This window comes from Falco peregrinus, chromosome 3 (assembly GCF_023634155.1).
Source record: "Falco peregrinus isolate bFalPer1 chromosome 3, bFalPer1.pri, whole genome shotgun sequence".
Taxonomy (NCBI): Eukaryota; Metazoa; Chordata; class Aves; order Falconiformes; family Falconidae; genus Falco; species Falco peregrinus.
The window spans coordinates 14,325,477-14,342,771 of NC_073723.1; the positions used below are offsets into that span (position 1 = coordinate 14,325,477).

Genomic DNA, 17,295 nt, shown 5'->3' on the forward strand with positions numbered 1-17,295 from the left:
AGGCAGGTGACAGATGAGAGGTTTATTGTTCCCAGCTTCCTCTCAACACTAGTAAGGACCGGGAGGGGACTGGGAGGCTCATACTGGGAGGGAAGAGCAGTGCCAGCACATGCCAGATGGATCAGGAGTGGAGGAAGCGGTTGAAGGCGTTGTAGGCAGATTCCAGGTCAAACAACATCTGCCGGACCTGGGAATCATCCAGCTCGTCCGATGCTGACATCCCGCTGAGCGTCTGGAGCCTGGGAGAAGGGGGGGAGCTGCAGCAGCGGCACACTGGCACGCCAGAACGGTGCTGGTAGCAATGCCAGCACACTCACCACTGGTTGACTTTCTGTCTCCCCTCGAAGTCGGGGGGCAGGTGGCTCATCCGGTTCATCGTCTCCATCAGCTCCCGTAGGTCTGGCTGGATCTGGGGAGAGAATGTGGGGTGAGCTGTCAAACCGGCGCTGCCAAATCGGGGCTCCTGGCACTGCCATGGCACGTGGCTGAACCGCGGTGCCCTACCTCGTCCATGGCTCGGATCTCCAGGCGCAGCTTGTCCATCACCGTGATGAAGAGCTGCGAGAGAAGAAGCATGTTTGCCCCACCCATGTCCCTTCCCCCCGCCCCCACTGGAGCTGAGCCCCAACCCCCCGGCACCGTACGGAGACTATATCGGCGATGCAGCGGTTGAGGTTGCCCTTGTCGTCCTTGATGGTGATGGGCCGGTCTTCCTTGATCCTCTCCATGGCCAAGGGGCAGTCAAGCTGTGGGGAGATGCCACCGTCAGCAGCGCAACCGGCACCCAGGAAGCCCCACCAGCACCGGGGGCATTGTCGATGCCTCAGCTCACCCGGAACTTGCGGCAGAAGTCATCGATAGAGCTGACCTCGGAGCCCTGCACTTGCTTGAGGGCGGCTTTGAACTGGACCAGGAGGCGGGAGCAGGCAGCCGTGTACCTGGGGAGTGGCAGGGCGGGGGTAAGGGCCGGGATCCTCCCCCAGACCCCCACCCTCAGCTGGAGGGACCCCACCGACCCTCTGCTGAGGGGGCCGAGCACTTACTCATTAGGAGAGACACAGTCCTTGATGTAGGCTTTCTCCAGCGCCTGCAGCGTCTTCACCACCGCAAAGAGCTCGGCCATGTTGTCATACCTGCCACCGCAGCGGGGCCCGCGGTGGAGAAGGGGGGACCACGATGGGGGAGAGGGTCCCCAGGAGGGACGGGGACCACGGTAGAGAGTGGGGGTTGGGGCGGTGGGGGAAGGGGGTCTGGGGCGGGGGTCGGAGCAGCGCGATGGAGAGGGCCCAGAGCTGCATCCCACCACGGGCCGTGATGCGGGGGGTGATGGGGGGAGGGGCTCCCCAATGGGGAGGGGGCTGTGTGACTGGGGGAGGAGGGGGGGCTCTGTGCCTGGGGGGGTGTCTGTGACGGGGGAAGCTCCGCAGTGGGGGGGGGGGCTGTGTGACGGGGGGGGAGGGGCCGCGGCGGCGGTTGCGGGGTCCCACACTCACTTCTCGCGCTCCCGGGCGTTCTTGTAGAGCTTCACCTCCTGCGGGGGAAGGGGCGTCAGCGGGGGGGTCCCGGGGGGTGGGGGGGCGGGGGGGGGCGCACACTCACCTCATACAGCTCCGGCTTGGTCCCGGGCGCTGCCGAGGGAACGGGGCGGCGTTAAATGGGGCCGGGGGGCGGGGGGGGTCCCGGGGGTCCCGTCCCGCCGCCGAGGCCTCGGGGGGCAGCGGAGCCGCCCCCGCCGCGCTCACCTCCCGTCCCGGGCGGGGCCGCGATACCGTGAAACATCCCGGAGGGGCCGAACCCCGCGCCCCCCGCCCCGCCGCTGCCGCTGGGCCGCGCTTCCGCAAAATGGCGGCGGCCGCTTGGCGCTCGGCTGGTCGCGCCTGGCGGGGCGGGGCGGGGGGCGGGACGAGCGGCTGGTTTTAGCGGGAAAAGCCGCGCCGGGGGGGGCGCCGCCCCCGGGGGCTGCTGGGTGGCACTGCTCGGTGGGGAGGGGGGAGTCGGGGGCGGTTGCTCTGGGGGGTGGTGGTCTCTGAGGAAGAGGGGAGGCTCCGGGGAGTGGGGGGCTCGGGGGAGGGAGGGGCCAGTGTGGGGGAGGGGGCTCTGAGGGATGGCCACGGCAGAGACCCCCGGTGGGTGGGAGTAGGGCGGGTGTCGGTGAGGGCGGCTGGTCAAGGTCAGGGGGAGGCCCACCCACTGTTGAGTGCCACCTCACGGGCTGCTGACCTCTGACCCATTGGCCACCAACCCACTGACCCAGGAAATCCCCCAGCCCCAAAAGGAAGCTGAGGCCCAGCGCGTGGGCTAATTACTGTGAGAGGCGGCTCATTACTTGGCCAATGGGAAACCCCGAAGCAACCGAGGAGCTGGTGACCCACGAAGGCCGAAGGCCAACGTTTTTGCTGGCTGAGCTGCACCATCTGCCGGGGGTGCCGAGAGCGGGGGGCGGCGGGCACTGGGGGCGACCGCATGGCTGCCTGCTGTGCCCAAACCTGAATAAGGGGACAGAACCCCCCGCCCTGGCGCGTGGATTGGCGCTGCACGGATCGGCTCCATGCTTGCGGCACAGCACCGGCACTGCAGGCATGGCGGGGAGCACCGTGGACAGGTGTCGGCGCTGCAGCCCTGCCCAAAGGCAGTTTCCAAAGGAGAGTGGCAGCCGGCTGGAAATGGAGGAGGAGGAGGAGGAAGAGGAAGGGGACCTGCCCTCAGCTGGCCTTGCTGGTGGGGCAAGGAGCGCGGTGAGGTGGCAGCTGGTGCAGCCCGTCATAAACCCGCCTGTAGCAGGAGGGGTCAAGGCCAGTGATCAGTGTTCACTTGCCACGCCAGGGTAAAGGTAGCGGGCGAAAGAATGCCCGAGCTGGGGGAAGCACTTTGACCTTCACCACAGGGCGAAGCCGCAACGTGCCGGGATGGGCTCTGTGGACCGCAGGGTTCACGGTAGGTTTGGTCTGTGTCAGTAGCCAGGGCGGCACAGGTCGTTCCTGGGAACAAGACAGCAGAGAAATATAGGGAATAAAGAAACACCAGGAAAACACATTGGCACCTCCAAATAGTTCCCACTGAGACAGTGCCCAGGCGATGTCAAGACATTTGCTTTTCCGTAGCCCCGTGAGCGCGTGCTGCAGGCACACCGGACAGTGCAGCGAGCCGGTTGTCGCTCACCCGCCTGACCCCCTGGTTACGGTGAGCCTGGAAAATGGCCGGTGCGCAGGACGGCCAGGCAACTCTGGCAAGAGCAGTCTCGCCCCACGCACCAGCTCCTCGCGGCTCGCTGGGGGTCCCCAATGCCAGCAGAGCTGAGAAGTGCCACCGAGCTCTGGCTGCCCCCAAAGCGGGGTCATTGCGTGTGGGTCATTGCATGGCTCTGCGCCTTCGGGGCCCCCACCTCTGGCAGGTGCCGCGGTGGTTTGCTGTGGAACGCCAGACGGCGACGCATGCCCTGCTCAAGGCTGCTGGCCGGCGCCTGCAGGCACTACAGGACACCCAGATTTCCGAAATCGGAGTGTCTTCTGCTTTAGAAAAACCATGGGGTTAAATATAGGAACAAACAGGAAAATGACGAGGAAAATCCCCAGCGCTCTATTGTGTCACCACGTGAAGAAACAACCTCGCTGACTCTTTGGCAGCTGCCGAAGCACTGTGCCGGGCTCGTGATGGCTGCCTGGCCCCGGGGCTTGTGGCCAGCTGTCCTCCATGCCCAGGCCCTGCCTGCCGAGTGTCCCGCTGGCACCGTCCTTCCCCACTGCCACGGGCTCTGCATCGCGCCGCGCTATTGCCAGTGTTGGGGTGGGAAGGAGCTGTTCCACGAGCTGAGAGCTTTTGGCCTGGCTCGAGGGATCCACACCTGGCTTAAGCAAGTCCCAGTTAATTAGTTTAATGAAGGGCTGTTTGCATTTCCTGGGGAAGCCGAACAAAGCTGCCCTCGGTTAAGCAGAATGGCCCAGATAAAGAAAAATGGATTTCAACGAGAAAAACCAAAATCGTTTTTTTCTTTAGGAGGCTTTGGAGGGGACCTGGCTGGGACAAGCCGCAGGAGGAGCACAACCCGCTGCCCTCAGTGGCCGCGACAGGGGGACAGAGGTGCCAGAGGGAACCTGAGGTGGGATGGAGGCACCTGGTTTGGGGCAGGGTCTCCTGCCCCACAGCGACGGGGGCTGTGGTGGTCCCGCTTCTGTGTCCCTCTGTCACAGGAGTCACTTCCCTTCCTGACACCTTCTAACCGGCCACGCGCTCTGTGGCCAGATGAAGTTTGAGCTCAAAAAAAGGGGAAACTTTAACAAAAATCCTGGCTTTCATCAGGAAACATTGAACTTGGGTTCAAATGTTGAAGATCCTTTGGGAGAAGTCGTTTGGCTTCGTGTCTCCTGGGAGCAGGATAAGCCCCAGCTGCATTTGGTTGGGGTGTGTCTGCGTGGTCTTCTGTGCATCTGGGGCTTGGTGGGTGGATGGAAACCCTGCCAGGAGGAGGAGGAGGTGCTGAAGAGGAGGAAGAAGAAAAAAAGAAGAGGAGGAAGAAGAAGAAGAAGCAGAAGAGAAAGAAAAAGGGGTGAAAGAAAAGTAGGAAGAAGAAAAAGAGGAAGAAAAGGGGGAATAAGGGGAGAAAGAAGAAAAAGAGGAGAAAGAAAAAGAGGAAGAAGAAAGAGGAAGAAGAAGAAAAGGAGGAAGCAAAAAAGGAGGAAGAAGAAGAAGAGAAGGAAGAAGAAAAGAAAGAAGAAGACGACTAAGAAAAAGAGGAAAAAGGAAAAGGAGAGGAAGAAGAAGAAGAGGAAGAAGTGGAAGAAGAGGCAGAAGAAGAGGAGGAGGAGGGGAGGTTGCCCTCCCTGTGCCCACCCCAGGCCACAGCATGGCCTCCCCTCACCCCCGGAGCTGTTCCGGCTTTGGTGGTGAAGCTTTTGGAGACGTTGGGTACCACGGGGCCACCCCACACTGATGCCATCACCTGGGCGGCGAGGTGGGCATGTCAGATGGGTTCCTGGTCTTGTGGAGATGCCTGGCCAGCAAGTGAGAGCTGTGTGAGGCTGAAGGAAGGCAAGGGAAGGCCAGAGCCCCTGCGCCTCACTGTGGGCTGGGATCTGACTGGCTGGGAGCAGCCTTGTGGAGAAGCCCTGGGGGTCCTGGTGGGCACCAAGCTGAGAAGGAGCCAGCAGCATGCTGGGCAGCGGTGGAGGCAGCAGGTCCTGGGCTGCTGACAGAGACTGAGGTGGCCATCCTGCTCTGCCCTGTGCCTGGCACCTTGTGTCCAGCTCCCCACAACTTGAGAAGGTTGTAAACATACCAGAGAAGGTCCAAAGGAGGCCATGAAGATGATCCAGGGGCTGGAGAGCCTGCCCAAGGAGGAAAGGCTGATGGAGTTGGGTTTCTTCTCTGTGGAGAAGGCTCAGGGTGGACCTCGCTGCGTACAAGGGGTGCTGTATGGGGTCTACAGGGCAGGGTTTTGGTAGTGGGGGGGCTGCAGGCGTGGCTTCTGGTGAGAAGACACCAGGAACTGGCCCTGTGTTGGACAGAGCCAGCTCCAGACGCTCCAGGATGGACCTGCCGCTGGGCAAAGCTGAGCCCATCAGCGACAGTGGTGGCATCTCACGGGGGGAGACAGCGGGAGAGGAGCAGCCCTGTGTAGGCCAAGGTCAGGGGGGAAGGCTCCAGGAGAGATTCCCCTGCGACCCATGGAGCCCACGGTGGAGAAGTTTGCGAGGACAGTCTCCCATGGGTGGGAGCAGGGGAGAGCGCGAGGAAGACAATGTGGCAGAGCCGAAGCATCACAGACAGACCCCAAACCCTGTTCCCTGTCCCTCTGCAGGAGGAGGAAGAGGAGTTGGGAGTGAGACCAAGCCTGAGATGAAGGCAGGTGGGAGAGAAGATGTTTTAAAATGTTCCTATTTCTCATTGTCCTACGCTGGTATTAAGTGACAACAAACGAAATTAATTTCCCAGGGGTGGCTCTGTGTCGCCACAGTGGTGGCCAGTGAGCGATCTCCCCGTCCTTGCCTGCACTCACAAGCTCCTCGTCCTGTTTCCCCCCCGCCGCATTGATGGCGGGGGGTGGCAGAGCGGCTGGGTGGGCGGCCGGCAGCCAGCCACTGCCAACCCGCCCTGGGCAGCCACTGAGCAGATGGAAACTGCCCCTTTTCTAGGAGCTGTACGGTGAAGCCAGGGGGCACCAGGTGCAGGTGACACCAGGAGAGGTCTCATCTTGACCTGAGATGTGTTTTCCAGCCAGAGTGATCGACCTGCGGGACAATGCGGTGGAGTCCCTGTCACCGGAGGGGACCTCACCCAGGCTCCTTCATCGCAGAGGGTTGGACCAGGCCATCTTGGAGGTCCCCATCCCACCTGGGCTGGGATCAGCCTGAGCTTTGGGTGGACCTGGGTGGTTCCTCAGCTCCTCAGTGCTTCCTCAGCCAGTGGTTCCAGGGATCCCAGCTGACACGCTACTCCCCAGCAACTGGGGATGTCCCCAGCAGCACCCACCGAGCCAGGTGCCCCCAGAAGTGGACGAGCATTGGGGTGACCTGCTGGGAACAGTCTGTCCCAGCATCACCGGGGGCATCAAACCGTTTAGTGAAGGAGCAGCTTCTGGAGGCAACCACCAATGGCAGCACCTCGTCGCGCCTGTGTGGAAGGTGGCACATCCCCTGCAGAGGACCCTGTTCCCACCGGTGACCCTGCGGGTGTTTTGGGGTGCCCCGTGGGGCCGTGGCAGCGTGGCATCCCTGGCTTCTGCCACTACCTGCAGCAGCTCGGCAAAGGCTTTTGGCAGCGCAGGTTGCTGGGAGGAAGGAGGAGCTGCGAAGCACCCATGGGCCACTGGGGCTCGTTGCCCTGGCACGATGCCGGCTGTGACCTGGCACGATGCCAGCTGTGACCGGCGCCAGCTGAGCTCTGCCTTCCCCACACCAGAGATGAATGCCCAGCAATACCAGCCCTGATGGGTGCAGGGTGGAGGAGGGATGGATGCTGGGGATGGCGGCTGGGAGCCAAACCATCAGATACTGGTTTTAGCCACAAACCCCACCTCCTCTCCATATCTACTCCCCCATGCCACCTCACTCCCACCCAGCGCTGTGCCGGCACCGCGGCCACCCCCTGATCACACCCCGGCTGCGGTGGCCAGAGCTGGGGCATCGTGCGGGGAGGTTTATTCTTTTATTGCCCTTAGCGAGACCACCCGGTCACAGGGGTATTGGCTGCGATGCCAGCATTGCCGGTGGCGGCCAGAGGTGACCGGTGGCAGACATGCTGCAGGGCAGCCAGCTGGCCATACCACACTTGCTCCCGCACCTGCTTCTTACAGAAGATGAGCAAAGCCTGCAGCTCTCGGGGCTGCCGGTGGCTTTCCCGGCAACGCCACGTGCTGCTGGGACAAGCTTGTCCTGGAGCTGGACTGTTTGTACCGGAGCAATCACTGTTGCTGGCCTCACTCACCCCCAGCTGGGGCTTTCCCAGCACGAGGTGCCGGTCGTCCCAGGGTTTTCCCAGCCGCACTTCCCGGTGCCAGCCCTGGCACGGCTGGAGGGCTCTTGCCACCCCACCTGTAGGGCAAAATGCAGGTATCCCCCAGCCCAGGTGGGACGCAAACCCCCAGTCCCCAGCCCCGGAGGACGATGCCTTATCCATGAAGCCGCTTGACCCGACTGCCTGCACAGTGGGCACATGGCACCGTGGGCCAGGGTCACTGCCAGGGGCGCTGATGGGCACCAGCGCGTTGCTGGTGGTACCAGGGGGCATGAGGCGGCTGGTGGAGCTGTCGGCCTGGCTGCACTTTGGCTGTGGGAAGAGGTCACGGAGGTCACGGCACCGTGGCATACGCTGGGATGGGTGCCAGGATGGCTGCCCTGCCCCACCCCTGCTGTGGCATGGCTGTGCCAACACCGGGCACGGGGGCACCGGCAGCAGGAGGCTATGGGGCACCCGGCCATCTCCTGGGACATCGGCACCCGCTGTGCTGCGGTTGGGCTATACTGTTCCACGCCAAGCCACCATGCACCGTGCCATGCTGTGGGGTACCACGCTGTGCCGTGCCGTGCCATGTTGTGCCATCCCATGCCATGCTGTGCCATCTCATGCCTTGCCATGCTGCTCAGCACTGATGCATCCATGTCTGTTGGGCACCACCACAGTGCTGCAAGGCGCGGCCAGCAGCCATGACAGGGCCACCGTGAGTCACTGCATCCCCTCACCGGTGGGCAGCGAGGTGCCAGCAGTGCCGGCAGGGCTGGCAGGGCTGTGGCAGGGCTGACACCCTTCCAAGCACCAGCACTGTGGGTGTGAAGGGACAGCTGCTGCGGCCACCGGCACCTCTCACGTCCCTGTGTCACGGGCACCGCACCACACAGGTGGCGACCTGCTTGGCACAACGCCGGTGTGGGACATGGTTCCTTCCCGGTGGGGTGTCACAGGCACCCTGTGTGCCAGGGAGGGGTGCTGGGGCAGCCAAGCACCCCTGGGGGAGCAGCACATCCAAGGGTGAGCCACGCACCTGATCTTGGTGCTTGGGCTTCAGGCAGGGACCGGGGGCGAGCCTGGCACCCAGGGGCGAGCCCAGCACCCAAGAAGTTGAGCTGAGCCCCCAAGGGCTACCCCAGCACCCAGGGGTGGGCCCAGCACCCAGTTGTAAGCTGAGCACCCGACAGTGAGCTGAGCCCCTTGGCGTGGACTGTGCACCCAGGGGTGACCCCCAGCATCCATGGGTGACCCCAGCACCTGAGCCAGGTGCCGGAGGTGAGCAAGGTGCCCGGGGAGGGCCCAGCACCCGGGGCTGGCCCCAGCACCTGCGGGTGACGTTCGCACCCGGGCATGAGCTTCGCACGGCAGCCGGTGCCAGAGCCATGCCAGGGGCTGGGTGGGGGGACACCAGTGCCCAGGGTGGGTGTACCAGCACCCAGGGTGGGGTACCAGCACCCATGGCGCAGGTGAGGGTGGGGGGTGCTGGCAGCAGAGCGGGGACTCGGGGGGGCCGGGCACGGGCGCAGCTGCTGTGCCGGGCCCTGAGGAATGGTTAACCCGGGGCAATCTCACCCCGAGCCAATCACCGCCACGGCCCCGGGTGCTTTTACAGCCCTGGCGCCCCACGGCACACTGGCATCAGCACCGCCTGGGCAACCCCTGGCTTGGCGGCACTGCGGCCCACCGGTGCTCTGTGCCACGGGGACCCTGGTGCCATGACCCTGCTGCTGATCCTGCTGACCCTGGGTCTGGGGGCGAGCAGCCAGGAGCCCCCCGGTGTCACCGAGCTGGTGGCAGCACTCGAGGCCCTGCTGTCGTCGGGAAGCGGGTCCCTGCCCCACAGCGCGCTGCAGTCCCTCGTGGACATCGCTGCCAGCCGTGCGCAGTGCCACACCGGGCCGTGTGGAAAGGTGAGTGCCTGCGCCGGCAACACCGGGCCGTGTGGAAAGAAAGGCAGGGCGGGCAGTGAGGGTCAAACTCCAGCTCGCCAGCGTGCCATGGCGCGGCACAGCACGGCACGGCACGGCTCGGCATGCCTCAGCACCACACAGCGCTGGGCAGCGGTGCGTGGCACGACATGGCACTGCCTGGCCTGGCATGGCATGGCGTGGCGTGGTGTGGCGTGGCGTGGCACAGCACCGCGTGGCACCATGCAGCGGTGCATGGCACGGCACGGCACTGCCCGGAATGCCATGCAGCACTGTGCTGCGGCGCTGCACAGCACTGCGTAGCACCATGCGGCAGTGCACGGCACAACTGGGCAAGGCACAGCACAAGGACGCAGTTCTGAGCCTCGTCACCCCCTGCACCTGCCCCAGGGGTCCCTGTGGTGCTAGTGCCTCTGTGCGGGTGTGGGGGGCACCAGGGGTCCCCAAACCCCATGGGGTGCACAGCCATGCCGTGCCTGCCCCTGTGCCCTGGGGACTGGCCCTGCTGCCCTGGGGTGCTTCTGCCCCCTGCTCTTTCTGGGGTGCCCAGGGGGTCCCACGGCGGGCTTTTGGGGTGCCCATGGGGCTGGGGGCCCCTGTAGGGGTGCCAGTGTCAGTCCCACTGTGACCAGTATCCCTGTGCCCAGTGGTACCATTGAACCCCTGGCACCCAGACCCCACAGCACCCTAACCCCATGGCATCTTGACTCCCCTGGCCCCAGAGCACTCTGACCCCCATGGCACTGTGACCCCCAGCACTCTGTCCCCATGGCACCTTGACCCCCCCTGTCCCTGCAGTGCATCTCTGGGGGCGCCATCCTGGCACTGGCAGGGAAGCCAGGTGCCACCGCCCAGCTGGAGGCCACCGACCTGCCCTGGGTGGGCGCCGCTGTCCTGGCCACCCTGTGGGACCCCCCTGCCTCCTGCACCGACGCCACCTTGGGGCTCTGGGCTGCCCGCACACAGGCGCTGCACCGTGCCTTCACCGCCACTGCCACCAGCACTGCCACTGCCATCAGCACTGCCACCAGCACAGGCAGCGGCAGTGGCGGCCCCAGCTTGTGGGAGGTGGCGGCTCTGCTGGCAGCCGTGCAGCCCAACTACCGCAGCAACGACAGCCACGAGGTGAGGGGACGCGTGGCACAGGGGGGACACTGGGGGCCATGGGATGCAGTGAGGGGACACACCGCACCGCCACAGGCAGGTGTGCCCTCAACGTAGACAGATGTGCCCCGGGGAGGTGACGCACAGCACAGCCATCACTGCACAGACACATGCACCCCAGGGAGGTGACACTAGTGGCACAGCCAACACAGTGTGGCCACATGTGCCTTGGGGAGGTGACCGCTGTGTCACAGCCACCATTGCACAGCCCCCCGCACCCTGGGGAGGTGACATGTGGCACAGCCACCATTGCACAGCCACATGTGCCCCGGGGAGGTGACACATGGCATGGCCACCATTGTGTGCCCCCCTGTGCCCAGGGGAGGTGACCACCATGTTGCACTGTCACATGTGTGGCGGGGGTGTTGGCGGGGGTGCACGGTGTGGTGCGGGCAGTGATGGCGGTGTGGTGCAGGGCTGTGTGGATGCAGCGGGCGTGCTGGCGGCAGGGGCGGCAGTGTCACCACGGGTGGGGGCCGGGCGGGTGCTGGCGGCCCTGGGTGCCCTGGTGCTGCACGGCCGCTGCCTGCGCCCCCCACCCACCCCCAGCTTCTTCCTCCATCGCTTTGGCAGTGGCGGCCTCTCACCAGTGGGTGAGTGGGGGGTGGTTTGGGGTGCTGTGGGGTGCTGTGGGGCGATGCGGGGTTATGTGGGGTGATGTGAGGTGATGCGGGGTGATTTGGAACAGTGTGGGGTGCTGTGGGGCGATGTGGGGTGATGTGGGACGCTGCGGGGCTATGTGGGGCTATGTGGGGTGGGGGGCAGTTGCCCCCTGAGGGGGCAGGGTCGTAGGGGCAGCCAGGTCCTACTGGTGGCAGGGGGCGGGGGGCGGTGCTAGTGTGGGGCAGGGATCTGTGGGGTGGGGGAGATGGGGCAGGAGCAATAGGGCTGTGGGGCTGTGGGGTGGGAGGGTGTGGGGCAGAGTGTGGGGCAGGGGATGTGGGGCAGAGCGTGGGGCAGGGGATGTGGGGCAGGGGGTGTGGGGCAGTCTGTAATGGCACCTGGCAGGGCTGAGCGTCCCTATGAGCAGCCACCCAGGGGCCACCCCCAGGCCTGGGGCCCCCTCCGGCCATGGGGACATGGACCGGGACAGGGACAGACACCCCATGGTGCTGCCCCTCCCCCACACTCAGAGGCAGCCGCAGGACACGGTGAGTGGGGGCACCGGGAGGGGGGCAGGGTGCCCTGGGGGGGGTGGATCAGGGTGCTGGGAGGTCAGGGTGCCCTGGGGAGGGTCAGGGGTCCCTGGGGGGTCAGGGTGCTCATGGGGGGGGTCAGTGGTCCCTGGGGGCATCAGGGTGATAGGGGAGGGATCAGAGTAATGGGAGGTCAGGGGTCCCTGGGGGGGGCAAGGGTCCTTGGGGGGGTCAGGGTGCCCTGAGGGAGTCAGGGTGCTGTGGGGGGGTCCCTGTTGGTGGTCGGTGCACCCCGGGGGTGTGGGTGCCTGGCACTGAGGTCATGCCCCCCAGAGGTACCTGCCCTCCCCCACACTGCTGCAGGCCCTGGGGCTGCCCGGGGCGGCCGCACTGCCCCGGGGGCAGCTCCCACGCCTGCGCCCCACGCAGCAGCAGCAGCAGCTCGCCTGCCGCCCCCCCTGCCGCCAGACCCCTACTGCTATCCGCGTGGCCACTGGCACCATGGCCGCCAGCCCCACAGCCACCAGCCGTACAGCCACCAAACTGATGGCCACCGGCCCCACAGTCACCAGCCCCACAGCCACCAACCCCACAGCCATGGGCCAGCTCAGCATTGCTGAGAGTAAGTGCAGAGGGGGACCAGGTCCTGCCATAGCATGGGGTGGCATTGCGCACCCCTGGGGACAGGGACAGTGTCCCCCTGTGGCATGGGGTGGCATCACCTAGCCGCAGGGACAGTGTCCTGCTGTGGCATGGGGTGGGGACAGTGTCCTGCCATGGCATGGGGTGGCATCTGCTGCTCTGGGGACAGGGACCATGTCCCCTGTGGCTTGGGGTGGCATCACCCAGCCCTGGGGACAGGGACAGCGTCCTATCATGGCACGGGGTGGTATCTGCTTGCTGTGCTGGGGCTGGGAGCATACTCCTGCTGTGCCTGTATCCCTGTGCTGTGACGGCCCTGTCCCTGCAGGTTACGTGCTGGGGTCATTGGCAGGGCTGGGGCTGTCCCTGTGCCCGCTGCTGGCGCTGGCGCTTCTGCGGTGTCCCCTCTGCCACCGTGCCCAGCGCTGCCTGCGCCCACTGCTTCTGGGGCTGGCAGCTGGCGCCCTCACCGGGGACGCCCTGCTGCACCTCCTGCCCCAGGTGGGACATGGGGGACATGGTGACATGGTGGGGGCACAGAGACATGGGGACACAGCAGGGACATGGGGGGACATGGCGGGGCACAGCGTCATGGGGGTATCAGAGGGACATGCGGGAAATGTGGGCATGGGGACACAGCAGGGGCATGGGGACATGGCGGGGTTGGGGACACGGGGGGACATGGGGCATGGGGACACAGTGACATGGAGACACAAGGTCATGGAGGGGCAATGGGACACGGTGGGACATGGGGACACAGGGGGGCAGGGAGGGCATGGGGATGTGGAGGGGACATGGGTGTACGGGGGGGACACGAGGCCACAGAGGGAACGGGAGGGGGCACATGTTGGGGGGGGACGCGTGTGCCCGCTGGCGTGGCAGTGCCCATGCATGTGCAAATGTATCGATGCGTGTGCTCTTGTGTGCGTGCGTCCCTGCGCGGGCGTGTTTGTGCTGGGCATGTGCTGACATGGGTGCGATTTTGTAGTCGCGTGTCAATGCACACGTGTGCGCGCTGCCCTGTGTGTGTGTGCACACACACAGGCCTTTTTGCACAGCCCCACGTTTGGGCACATGCAGACTGGGCACCTGCGGCCGTGCATGCACGTGTGTAAGCCTGTGCGTGTGTGCACACGTGTGTATGGGGCTGGGCTGACCCCCGCCCCCCTGTGCTGCTGCAGTTCCTGGGGCTGCACACCCATGGTGGGGGTCCTGGTGCCCACGACGGGAGTCCCGAGCTGCCCTGGACCCTGGTGGTCGTGCTGGGCGGGCTGTATGCCGCCTTCCTGCTGGAGAAGCTGCTGGGAATCCTGCTGCCCCCCCGGCCAGAGGTGGGGGCTGCGGGGCAGGGTGGGGGTGTTGGGGGCAGGGAGCCCTGTCTATGGGGCAGGGACCATGGAGCTGTATCCATGGGGCAGGAGACCCACACGCCCCCTGCCCCCAGGTGAAGGCAGACGAGAACAGTCTCAGCCAGAACCCCCTGGAGCTGCAGAACCGGGGTACAGCACCACTCCCCGCCCCCCCATCCCCCCGGGTAAAAAGGGAACCCGACCCAGGTGGGACTCGAACCCACAATCCCCAGCTCCGGAGGCTGATGCCTTATCCATTAGGCCACTGGGCCGCTGCGCGGCTGCCGGCGGGGCCGAGCTGCTGCTGGGGGCCGGGGGCCGGGGGCCGGGCGGGCGGGGGGCGCTGTGGGCGCTGTTGGGGCTCTGGGGGGGCTCCGGGGGAGCCGCGGGTGTCCGGGAGTGCTTGTGGGTGCTGGGGGGGCGTCCGTGGGTGCCCGTGGGGGCCGGGTGGGTTCCCTGGGGGTGCCTGGGGGTCCTCATGTGTGCCCGTGGGTGCCCTGTGGGTGCTGGGTGGGTGCCTGCGGGTGCTGCATGGGTGCCCTGTGGATGCCCATGGGTGCCCTGTGGGTGCTGGGTGGGTGCCTGCGGGTGCTGCATGGGTGCCCTGTGGATGCCCATGGGTGCCCTGTGGGTGCTGGGTGGGTGCCTGCGGGTGACCCGTGGGTGCCCTGTGGGTGTTGGGTGGGTGGCCATGGGCGACCTGTCAGTGCCCATGGGTGCTGGATGGGTGCCCTGTGGGTGACCCGTGGGTGCCCTGTCTCCCCTAGGCCCACAGGTGCTGCCCTGCATGGTGACCCTGGGGGACGCGGCCCACAGCATGGCGGATGGGCTGGCCCTGGGGGCTGCCTTGGCCAGCTCCTGGCGAGCTGGGGTGGCCACCGGGCTGGCCCTGCTCTGCCATGAGCTGCCCCACGCCCTGGGTGGGTGCTGGTTGCTGGGGGGGCTGGGGGGGGCTGGGTGCAGGTGGGGGCGGGCTGGGTGCCCGATGTGGGGGCTGTGAGGCAGGCGGTGGGTGGCAGGTGGGTGCTGGGTGGGTGCTGGGGGAATGAGGGGGGTTGGGTGCTGGGAGCTGGGTGGGTGCGAGGTGCCCGGGGGTGCCAGGTGTGGGCTCTGGGTGGGTGTGGGGCTGTGGGGTGGGTGCTGGGTGCAGGGTGGCTGCCAGGTGGCTGCCCTGGCTGAGCTCTGTGTGTGTGCTGCGTGTGCTCTGTGTGTGTGCCACATGTGCCACATGTGCCGCATGCTGCATGTGCCGTGTGTGCCACATGCGCTGTGTGTGCTGCGTGTGCCACATGCGCTGTGTGTGCTGCATGTGCCACATGCGCTGTCTGTGCTGCATGTGCCACATGTGCTGCATGTGCCACATGGGCCACATGTGCTGTAGGGGACCTGGCGGTGCTGGTGCAGGCGGGGCTGAGCTGGCAGCGGGCGCTGGCGCTGGGGCTGGCGGGGGCCCTGCCCATCCTGCCGGGGATCTACATCGGGCTGGCCCTGGGCACCGCAACCGCTGCCCGCACCTGGCTGGGCGCCCTGGCCACTGGCCTCCTCCTCTACCTCGCCCTCTGTGACATGGTGAGTCAGTGCTGATGGTGCCGCAGCGTGTGCTCGGTGTGTGCTGCTCTGGCTGTGCCGTGCGGGCCATGGTGTGCCATAGGTGCCGAGTGTGCCGTGCCACGTGTGTTGTGCATGCCACGTGTGCCATTGCATCTGTGCCACAGGTGCCATGCTGTGTGTGTCGTGTGTGCCACATCTGCAACGTGTGCTGTGCTGGCTGTGCCATAGCTGCCACGTGTGCCATGCCATGTGTGCCACATGTGCCACTGTGTGTGTGCCATGGCTGCCAAGCCATGCGTGCCATTGGTGCCATAGGTGCTGGCTGTGCCATGCCATGTGTGCCACACGTGCTGTGTTCTGCATGCCATGCTGTGTGTGCTGCACTGGCGTGCCGTGTATGCTGTGCCAGGTGTGCTGTGCCATGCCACGGTATGTGTGCTGTGTGTCCTGTGTGCCGTGCTGTGTGTGCTGCACTGTGCACGTGCGGTGCCATATGTGCCGTGTGTGTCACACTGCGCGCATGGCACCCTGGTGTGTGTGCTGTGCCGCACTGTGCCGGCTGCCCCCTCTGCCATCCAGCGGCACCATGCCCGCCATGCCGGGGGGGACGGCCGGCCACATGCCCCTCTGAGCCTGTGTCCCTCCAGGTGCCAGCCATGGTGGCAGCACGGGACCGGCAGCCATGGGTGCTGCTGGCGCTGCAGAGCACTGGGCTGCTGGCAGGCTGGGGGCTGCTGCTGCTGCTGGCCCTCTACGAGGACAGCATCCTGCGCTGAGCGCCACCGGCAGCGCCCCCCAGCCCCGCTGAGTGCCATCCTGGCACCACGTCCTCTGGGCATGGCCTGGCATGGCCCAGCACCGCGCCCCAGCACCGAGCACCGGCCCCTGAGCCGCGCCCCAGCACCCCGGCATGGCCGGCGTGGGCCAGCATTGCCGCCGCCACGCCCGGGCGCCCTGTCTGTGCTGGCAGGCACAAAAGCAGCCAAATAAAGATGGTGGTGGGCGGTGGCGCCACAATGCCCGAGCCCCAAGGCTGTAGGGCTGGGGGGCCTATGGGGCTGGGGGCCTATAGGCCTGGGGGGGCTATGGGGCCTGGGGGCTATAAGGCTGGGGGGGGCTGTAGGGCCTGGGGGGCTGTAAGGCTGGGGGGTTATAGGGCTGGGGGGCTATGGGGGCTGTAGGGCCAGGGGGCTATGGGGCCAGGGGGGCATGGGGCCGGGGGCGGCTGTAGGGCCGGGGGCTGGCCCAGGCTGCACAGCCCCTATGGGGCCCTATGGCCTGTGGGCAGCCTATAGGGTGCAGGGCCCCTATAGGGTGCAGCCCCTGGGCACGTGGGGCTGCTATAGGGTGCAGAGTCCCTACAGGGTGCAGCCCGGGGGGGTGCAGAGTCCCTATAGGATGTAGGCTTCCTATAGGATGCAGGGTGTCTGTAAGGTGCAGGGTGCCTACAGGGTGCAGCCCAGGGAGGTGCCGGGCCCCTATAGGATGCGGGGTCCCTATGGGATGTCGCCGGGGGCTGCCGGGCCGCCGGTTGCGGGCGGAGGGCCGCCGGAGGACCGCCCTCTCGTTGGTGGCGGCACAGCGCGGCCCGCGCGCCGCCGCTCTAGCGTGAACTTCCGGCCTCTCTCTGGCAGCCGCGGGCCTTGGGCCCAGCTTCCGGCGCTGCGTGCGGAGCGAGGCGGGTGTGGGGGGCGGTGGGGGGCCCGTGGGGCTGAGGGGGACCCCCGTGGGGCTGAGGGAATGCGTGGGGTGATGGGGGGTGAAGGGCCTGTGGGGGAGATGTGGGGCGAGATATGGGAGGCTGGGGGGGGGAGCCCTGTGGGGCTGAGGGGGACCCCCATGGGGCTGAGGGGATGCGTGGGGAGATGTCGGGCTGAAAGGCGTGTGGGGGAGATGTGGGGCGAGATATGGGGCTTGTGGGGGAAGTGTGGGGCCCGTGGGGATGTGGGGAGAGCTGTGGGGCGATATGGGGCTCAGGGGCCTGCGGGGGAGCCACGGGGCGAGATCTGGGTTCCTGGGGCCTGTGGGGCTGAGGAGCCCGCGGGGGGCTGGGGGGCAGCATCGGGCTGAGGGCCCGTGGGGGGC

The 17,295-nt window shown here is 66.3% G+C and overlaps 2 protein-coding genes and 1 non-coding gene across 3 annotated transcripts; 1 reads left to right on the forward strand and 2 right to left on the reverse strand.

The window, feature by feature from the left end:
• Positions 1-7: 7 nt before the first annotated feature.
• Positions 8-1,875, reverse strand: VPS28 (VPS28 subunit of ESCRT-I). Its single transcript, XM_055800377.1, has 9 exons — positions 1,743-1,875; positions 1,600-1,628; positions 1,494-1,531; positions 1,044-1,133; positions 833-938; positions 645-746; positions 505-558; positions 318-409; positions 8-239 (listed from the first exon to the last, which is right to left on the reverse strand). Exons 1-9 carry the CDS (start codon positions 1,777-1,779, stop codon positions 122-124), a joined length of 666 nt encoding a protein of 221 aa, XP_055656352.1. The 5' UTR covers positions 1,780-1,875; the 3' UTR covers positions 8-121.
• Positions 1,876-13,858: 11,983 nt separating this feature from the next.
• On the reverse strand, positions 13,859-13,931 carry TRNAR-CCG (transfer RNA arginine (anticodon CCG)). Its single transcript has one exon. It is a non-coding gene; the product is annotated as a tRNA-Arg (tRNA).
• Positions 13,932-14,407: 476 nt separating this feature from the next.
• Positions 14,408-16,141, forward strand: SLC39A4 (solute carrier family 39 member 4). Its single transcript, XM_055798230.1, has 3 exons — positions 14,408-14,579; positions 15,041-15,228; positions 15,858-16,141. The coding sequence occupies exons 1-3, from the start codon at positions 14,447-14,449 to the stop codon at positions 15,984-15,986; spliced, it is 450 nt and encodes a 149-aa protein (XP_055654205.1). The 5' UTR covers positions 14,408-14,446; the 3' UTR covers positions 15,987-16,141.
• Positions 16,142-17,295: the final 1,154 nt, after the last annotated feature.

Excerpts from the sequence above, each read along its gene's own strand:
- VPS28 (XM_055800377.1), bottom strand. The coding sequence starts at position 1,779 with ATGTTTCACGGTATCGCGGCCCCGCCCGGGACGGGAG. Across the intron at positions 1,629-1,742 it reads GGCCCCGCCCGGGACGGGAG|CGCCCGGGACCAAGCCGGAG; the intron begins GTGAGCGCGGCG and ends TTCCCTCGGCAG. Across the intron at positions 559-644 it reads GCATCGCCGATATAGTCTCC|CTCTTCATCACGGTGATGGA; the intron begins GTACGGTGCCGG and ends CTTCTCTCGCAG.
- SLC39A4 (XM_055798230.1), top strand. The coding sequence starts at position 14,447 with ATGGTGACCCTGGGGGACGCGGCCCACAGCATGGCGGATGGGCTGGCC. Across the intron at positions 14,580-15,040 it reads TGAGCTGCCCCACGCCCTGG|GGGACCTGGCGGTGCTGGTG; the intron begins GTGGGTGCTGGT and ends CATGTGCTGTAG. Across the intron at positions 15,229-15,857 it reads ACCTCGCCCTCTGTGACATG|GTGCCAGCCATGGTGGCAGC; the intron begins GTGAGTCAGTGC and ends GTGTCCCTCCAG.